Source organism: Orcinus orca, chromosome 1 (assembly GCF_937001465.1).
Source record: "Orcinus orca chromosome 1, mOrcOrc1.1, whole genome shotgun sequence".
Taxonomy (NCBI): domain Eukaryota; kingdom Metazoa; phylum Chordata; class Mammalia; order Artiodactyla; family Delphinidae; genus Orcinus; species Orcinus orca.
In genome coordinates, this window is record NC_064559.1 from 174,001,344 (window position 1) to 174,008,889 (window position 7,546).

Below are 7,546 nucleotides of genomic sequence, written 5' to 3' on the forward strand. Positions count from 1 at the left end.
GAGGTCTTGTGAGCAGCCGTCTGGTGGCTTCTGGGCAGGGACGCTGTGGAGGGGCTTCCAGCTCACGCCCTGGCTTCTGGGGACCCTCCATCTCTGAGACTTTGCCCCAGTCTTCTGCCTCCTTCTTTCTTGACATCTGTGGAGCCAAACTCCAGCATCCCTGGCTTTCTGTACTCCTGGGGGTGGGGGGGGAGAAAGGAAACCCAGTATGGCCCTTGGCCCCGGGGCCTCGACAGGTACTTGGGTCATTCTCAGTTCCTGAGCTGGAGGGTCTCATGGGCTCCATGGCATCTTAGGAGTTGAGGGCCCAGGGGTTCAGGGCCCCAGACTTGGACCTTCCACCTGGGGTGCCCTTCTTTTGTCCTCTAGAGCAGGGCTGTGTTCACTTACTTCTCTCCCTGTGATGGGTGGAGAGGGATCAGAAGGTGTGTGCAGAGGCCTCTGACCAAGCCCAGATCCTGTCCCAGCTTCCAGGGCCCACCTCTGGGGCCAGGAGGAGGAGCTGAACTGGGTCAGGTCAGCTGGGCTGGGTGGGGAAGGCTGGGACTGGGACCTCTGTTGTGATCCCCATGGGAGAGGCTGCATTTAGAGAGTTGCTGAGCTGGGCAGGGAGTGCAGGGACAGCAGCCAGGGCTGTGCCCCAGGACTGGGGCCCCGGGGTCTGGCTTGGCTGACTGGGGACAGGTGAGGGGAAGAACAGGAAATAGGCCAGGCTCTCGGGGAGCGGGAGCTTTGACCTTTCCCTAGCCTTCGGGATTTTCCCCTTGTCCCTGGGCCAGCCAGCAAATTAATTAATCCCACCTTCAGCCTTCCCAGAGGCCCCACCCACTGGGCTCATTCAAGGCAGGAGAAGAATGTGTCACTCTATCCCCAGAGCCCAGCCCCGCTGCCGGGAAGGGGAGCTGACGCAAGACTCCAGGAGGCCTGAGGCCTGGAGGTGAGGCCCCGATTCTCCCCACGTCTCCCAGGACCTCAGACCCATGGTCTCTAGAAGATGACCTCGAAAGCCAGCCTGAGTGGGCTGGGCTCCAGCCAGGGGAGGCCAGGCCTGCCACATTACTATGGGAGGGAGGGCAGGTTCGCTCCACCTTCCCGCCTCCGTCCTCCCTCTCCTCCTTCCTTACTAGCACCTCTCCTCCAGGGTCAGACGGAGACCAGGCTGATCTCAGCAGACACCGACAGGCCCCAGGGCAGCTCCAGGAGCCCAGATTCCAGCGGCCGGAGAGAAGGCCTGGGAGCTGCCTGCAGCCATGTCAGCCCTCGGCCTGGTCATCCTGGGCCTGCTCACGGCAGTGCCACCCGCCAGCGGTCAGCAAGGTAGCACAGGCCTGGGCCAGCCTGGGGTGGTGATAGGGGCTGCAGTACTGGGTGCTGGGAGCCCCGGGGTGGAAGGGGTGGCCTTCTGGCCCGTCTCATCACCCTTGGCACCTACGCTTTGGAAGGGGAGCAGGGACGGGCTTAGCCAGAGGAACCTCCAAAGGCAGACACAGGCTTCTGTCTGTGACTTGTTTCCCACGAGTGAGAAATGGGGGCAGCAGGGGAAATATTGGATCTAGGGTCTAGGGTCGGGGAGGGGAGTTGAGACCCACGTTCCAGGAGCAGGAATTGCCCTAGAGGTGGCTGGTTGCTGAGGACAGAGCGTCGGGGGCTATAAGGGGGGTGGGAATAGTGTGTGAGCCACTCTCAAAGGCAGGATTGTTTCAGGGGTGGGCAGTGCTGTCAAGCATTTGCCCATGGCTTTTGCCTAAGTTGTTTCCGCTTCCTACCCAGAAGACAAGTGTCCCAGTGTGGCCCCCACCATGTGCCTGAGCTCTTTGTTCAGCTCTGCCTCTGTCTTGCTGTGTGGCCTTGAGCAAATCACTGTCCCTCTCTGAGACTCAGTTTTCTCATCCATAAAATGAGGACAATAAACCTGCCCCACCCAACTCCCAGGGCAGCTACCACTCAGGGGTGGAGAAGGGCTTCACATTGGTAAAGCACCACACCCACCATCCAGTGTCAGCTCTGAGCTGTGGGGAGTCTGCCGGTGGGATTTGGGTCCGGAGCGGGTTGGCAGAGATGTTCCCAATGCACCCCTCCTTTGCAGATGCCCTGAGCTCTCACGCGTGTCTGCTTCAACTCTGTCTCTCGGGTCTTAGAAGCCCTCTGTGGGAATCGAAGATCAGAGGGGTGGAGTAACTTGTGTGGGTCACACAGCAGAGCAAGAAGGGACAGGGCTCAGTTCACCTCTCTCCTGCCCCAGGCTCTGCCCCTTATGCTGTATGTTCATCCCAGAGCCACCTGGAAGGAGGAGCAGTGTCCCTGGTGTGCCTGGAAGGAATCGGCTGCAGGGTCTGGAAGAAGCAAGGACAAGCCTCCCAGGGCTTAAGCCCTAACTCCCAGTTCTTGAGTAACCACTGACCTGAGGAGACAATGGGTCTGAACTATTGTTTTTTGGGGAAACAATGAGTTCAAAATACAGCTTTTTGGCAAGTACGGAACTTACAGTAAGCATACTGTGTATCTTTTGTTATCCAAGGAGATAAGCAAGGGCTGACCTGGCCGCAGGACAGAGTTCCCAGAGCCCTCCTTCCTTCCCAACACCTGCCAGGCTCAGAGAGCGCTTGGAGAAGAGGCAGGGCCTCCCTGCAGCAGGAGAGCTTTCGGGGAGACTCAAGGAAGGACTTCTGAGCAGGAGTGAGGCAGAAGGAGATTTTTGATGTTCAGCCTGGGCCCCTCAAGATACAGGATGGCACTAGGGAGGCAGGTGTTTTGGCCTGGAGGCAGGATTCTTCAAAAGTCTCCTGTTGGCCTCTCTCCCCTCCTGAGACCTCTAACTGCTACTGTGTGTCTGTCCTCTGCGGGGCCGGGCCCCCTCGGGCTCACAGAGCACAGTGATGTCCGGGGAGAGGAGAGCCCTTTGGGGCTGCCAGTGGCTGAGGGCAGAGACTTCTGGGAAACCTGAGGGTTAGAGGTGGTGTCAAGGGGCAAGGGGCAAAAGGCAGAGAAGGTGCCTGGAAGGGGTCTCAAATTGGTCTCTGGCCCAGTCAGTCCCTGGGGCGCTGAGCCAGAGAAGACAAAAGGGGCTCAGGCTTGAAGCTCCCCTCCCGGCCCCCAAGACCCAGAGGAGAGCTTGCCCCTCTGTCTTGACTTTCCAAAGACGTTCTGTCCCACCCCTTTCTCTGGGCACTCCTGGCACCCCAGCCCCGTCCGCCTGCACTCCCACGCCTACCCAACCCCACAGAAACCTCTGTTACGAAACAGGATCTTCCAGATGCCAGCCTAGTCCTATTAGCTCTGGGCTGCCTTAGCCTGGGAGCCGGGGAGGAGGGGAGCCACCCTCACTGGAAAGGCCAAGGCCGTCTGTTCAGGGGGCTGCCCTTTGGTCCCTGGGGCCTAGGCACTCCCCGGGGGCCCTGCACTGACCCACTGTAGCGCGGGAGGGGTGGGGGGGTGAGGGGACGCTCTGGGCTGCCTGGACCTCAGATGCTGCTCTCTCAGGCTTGTTCCCTCCTCAGCTCCTTTCCTTCTTCCCAATCCTGTCTTCCTCCAAACCACGGTCCCTTTTATAAGCCCAGGGGTCAGAGGGGTCCTCGTTCCCCAGAAGGTCTCCACTGGTCCCGGCAGCAGGCTGGTAGCCTCTAAGCAGCCCCGGGGGGCGTGAGGCCCCACCTGCGCTGGCAGCCCCACTGTGCCCAGCCCGCTGCAGCACCCGCCCCCCACTCCTCCCTTTCCAGGCCTGGGGAACCTGCAGCCCTGGATGCAGGGCCTTATCGCCGTGGCTGTGTTCCTGGTCCTCGTTGCAATCGCCTTTGCCGTCAACCACTTCTGGTGCCAGGAAGAACAGTGAGTGCTGTGCAGGGGCCCTGGGAGCTGCACCGGCGCAAGCCGGGAGGTCCCAGGACCACGGCCACTGCTCTGGTAGCAGTGAGAAGGGCCGCAGAAACCCTGAGCCCATTCCTCTCACTGTGTGGAAGGGGCACTGAGGCCCCAGGTCTCAGGGACCAGAGCTGAGGCCTGCTGGAGCCCTGCGAGCGCACTTGCTGCGCTTCGGGGAGCCGTCTTCTCTTCTTGGAGTCTCAGTGTTTCTATCTGTATAGTTGGGACAGTGGCCCATCTGTGATGGACGCTGTGAAAACCTCTGGACAGGAATGTTCTGTCCTTCTTCAGGGTCTGCTGCTGTGTCACATGCAGGGGCTACAGGGGGGCAATGGGATGGACACTACTCTTGTGCTCACAGACTCCCAGACCAGAAGGGAAGGCAAACATGGAAGGGGTGATCGCAGTGTGAGGGCTGACGCTAAGGAGCAGGCGGAATGCAGTGTGGGCCTGAGCCGGGGGGTCAGAGAAGGCTTCCTACTGTGTGTTTATCCTGAAGCCCAGGCAGGAGCTGAGTGGGGTGGGAGAGCACTGCCATTGAGGGAAGAGTCACTGGGGGTCCTGAGTTCGGAGCAGAGCACAAAGGTAGAAGGGGTTGGGCTGAAATCCAGCTCGCTCCGCACCTGCTGGCTCTGGGGCGAGGCTGCATCTGCCCCCAGCTCTCACACCGGCAACCTGGTGCCTGGGTACCAGCAGCAGTGTAGGACCCACTGAGGGAACAGAAGGAGCTCATGAATGGAAAGGCCCGAGATAGACTGCTGAGGTCGGCAGGGCCCAGGCCAAGCAGACCCTTGGGCACCAAAGCCCCGAACTTTGGGCTCTATCCTTAGTGCAGTAGGAATCCAGTGCAAGTTTGTTAGCCAGTCTTGGGATGAAATGTGGCCGGAACGGAATCACTGGCTGCCCCGTGGCGGATGCTTTGGGCCAGTCTGCAGGCGAGGTGAGCAATGAGGGTGAGGTCAGGGGAGAGTCTGAGCTGAGGAGGCGGCAGAGCAGATGGAGAGAGAGTACAGGTCTAAGAGCTTTCTAGGAGGGGGTGGGGACACTGAGAACAGGAGGGAGGAAGGACAGGGATTACGTCCAGGCTTCTGATGGGACCACCCACTGAGACACAGAGCACAAGAGGCAGATCTGAGGCAGGTTGGGACATATTAAGTCTGAGGTGCCCATGGGATGTCCGAGGAAAGATGAGCAGTGGTTAGGGTCCCTGTGACCCTCATAAGAGTGGTGTCTGGGGAGCTGGGGACAGAGGACACACTTGAGTAAGAGGCGAGGAGATTTTTGTCGGAAATATTGCTTTTCTCCACTGGCCCCAGCTCTGCCGTCAGTGACCGCTCCTACCGCCTAGGAGAACCTTCCGGAAATCTAGGGCAGACACTGAGTCCTGCTGGGTCTGCCCTGGAGCTGAGCTGAGGCCAGAGGAGAAGAGCAGAGGGAGGCCAGGAGGTGGCCGGTGCAAGGCCTGGGGTGCATCTTTGGTAGATCTCAGGCTGGGACCTGAGGGCCCCACGGTGGAGCAGGGAGAAAGGTGTGCGGCCCCACGGCCAGAATCAGGCTGTTGACAGGGCCCTGCTGGAGAGAGGAGCTTCTGCCTTAGGGCCTATAGAACAGGGCCTCACTGGACTAGAGGGAGGAAGGGGGACTGAGGGAGAGGGGACCCAGAGAGCCCTGATGATGAGCTCTTTCCCCAGGGAGCCTGTGAACATGGTCATGACCGTCGGAAACAAAGCAGATGGGATCCTGGTAGGAACGGACGGCAAGTACTCCTCGATTGAGGCCAGTTTCAGGTGAGGTGCTAGTATAGGGCTGGCCACCCTGTGCTCCAGGGTCCCCTGGGGACCTCAGGACCAGGGGCTTCTGAAGGGGAGAGGGCTCAGAGGATGGGGGCTCATATGGGGAAGGGCTCAGTGAAGAGAGGGGGTTCCGTGTGGGGAGATGGTGAGCGATGGGGGCTTTGAGGGCACTGCAGGGCTCCACGGGGACATGCAGCCTCAGCTTGGGAAGAGGGTTCAGTAACGGGATGGGGACTTGGTGGGGGGAGGGCCTCAGGTGGTGGATTGGGACTCATAGGGATGAAGTGGGGAAAAGAGGCTCGGCGCGGGAAGGGGACTCTGAAGGGATGAGTTGGGGGACTCAGTGTGTGGGGGGAGGATCTGCAGGGGAGGGAGCTCAGTGGGGAGGTGGGTTCAATGGGGGCCCAGTGGGGGAAGGGCTAGGCGGAAGAGAGAGAAGGGGTTCAGGGGTGGTGGTGAGAGGCCTCAGGTCTCAGGTGCAGAAGACCAGATGTGGTCAGGGGAACCGCCTTCTGGGGCTCAGACATTTATTCTGGAAGACACTGCCCTCACAAATGCAGGATGGGTCAGGGAGAAGGGGATGGGACAGAAGGAGCAATGACCCCTGTCATCCTCTTTCAGGTCCAGTGAGCATGAGAATGCCTATGAGAACAACCTGGAGGAGGAGGGCAAGGTCCGCAGCACCCCAATGTGACCCCTGCTTCCTTGTGCCCGATGTCCAGGCCCCTCCTTCTCTGTACAGGAATCTGCAGTAAGGGGCTGACTCCTCCAGCTCCCACACCTGCCCCACCCTCCAGCCAAGCTCGGAGCTCAGACTATGTCCAGGTTGGGGCTCAGCCGTGGCTTTGGGGTCCTAGGGGGCCTCCCACTCAATTCAGTTCAGAAGACCCTTCTGAAAAGGACAATCAACTCGGCACCTCCTATCCTGCCTCACATCTCCCTCCCTCCAACCGTGGAAATGGCTCTCATTTCTGTGAAATAAAGACGTTTTGTACTTCTGTGTCTGAGGCTCCCAGGGCTCAGAAATAGCTCTTCAGGCTACCAGTGAGGCCTGATCTTGCTTTCTGGAATCATCTTCCAAAGCCTCTGTCATGGCGATTCTGGAGGATTTCCCAGGAAGCCCTCTCTGGGAGAACACCTGGGGCCAGGGAGCACACCCCTTACTCCAGGCAGAGACCCTCCTACAAGTGCCCCCTCTCTTGACCTGCCTTTCACAACCACAATTCTGGGCGATTCTGGGGTCTTCATGCAGCACCAACACCCTGACCCCCTGTCTCCATGCTGCCGGGCACTGAAGTGGGCTCACTCATCTCCCGTCCATCCAGCTCTGTCCTCCTGCCCATAGCCCTTCTGGGCTGGGCTTTGGGCATAGGAAGCCCCAGGAAAGAGTCTTGGGCTAGGACTCAGGAAGCCCAGATTGCAGTCTGCGGTCCTCTGCTGACTTGCTGTGTGACTTTGGAGAGTCACTGTCCCCTCTGAGCTCTGCTAACCCTCTGTGGAGGATTTGGCCAGTCCCACCACAGAGCTCGAGTAGAATCATCCTCCTTAATGCCACTGACTCCCAGTCCTGGGGGGGCCGGGGCCAAGTAACTGGGCCCCCGGGGGAATGAAGCAGGAGGGAGAGGACACAGGAGGCTTGACTCAGCCGGGCTGGCTGACCGTGGAGGACCCTCACCTCTGTGACTGTCATTCTTATGGGAACAGCCTCTGTCTCTCTGGGGTGACAACTGGAGGCTGGCTTCCCCAGGAGCACTCCCAGATCCAGAGGAGAGGGGCTGGAAGGCAGGAGGCAGCCCACCTTGTCCCAACGGTCTCCCTCTGTCGCCTGTTCCAACCTGTCACAGCCCCTCGTTTCTCCGTTAGAGCTGCTCCTCTGCTGTTCCAGGGTTTCACCC

The 7,546-nt window shown here is 59.8% G+C and overlaps 1 protein-coding gene across 2 annotated transcripts; it reads left to right on the forward strand.

The window, feature by feature from the left end:
* Positions 1–700: 700 nt before the first annotated feature.
* Positions 701–6,653, forward strand: PDZK1IP1 (PDZK1 interacting protein 1). Of its 2 annotated transcripts, none has more exons than XM_033435570.2 (5): positions 701–937; positions 1,128–1,317; positions 3,717–3,825; positions 5,550–5,645; positions 6,273–6,653. In XM_033435570.2, exons 2-5 carry the CDS (start codon positions 1,251–1,253, stop codon positions 6,343–6,345), a joined length of 345 nt encoding a protein of 114 aa, XP_033291461.1. In that variant the 5' UTR covers positions 701–937; positions 1,128–1,250; the 3' UTR covers positions 6,346–6,653. The 2 variants fall into 2 exon arrangements, with proteins under 2 accessions (XP_033291461.1, XP_004273947.1); XM_004273899.4 differs by having other exon boundaries at positions 1,142–1,317.
* The last annotated feature ends 893 nt before the right edge of the window (positions 6,654–7,546 follow it).

What these genes read in the sequence shown, in the direction of transcription:
- PDZK1IP1 (XM_033435570.2), top strand. Translation starts at nt 1,251, where the DNA reads ATGTCAGCCCTCGGCCTGGTCATCCTGGGCCTGCTCACGGCAGTGCCA. An exon ending in ACCCGCCAGCGGTCAGCAAG is followed by an intron (nt 1,318 to 3,716) that starts GTAGCACAGGCC and finishes CTCCCTTTCCAG; the next exon opens with GCCTGGGGAACCTGCAGCCC. An exon ending in TTCTGGTGCCAGGAAGAACA is followed by an intron (nt 3,826 to 5,549) that starts GTGAGTGCTGTG and finishes CTCTTTCCCCAG; the next exon opens with GGAGCCTGTGAACATGGTCA.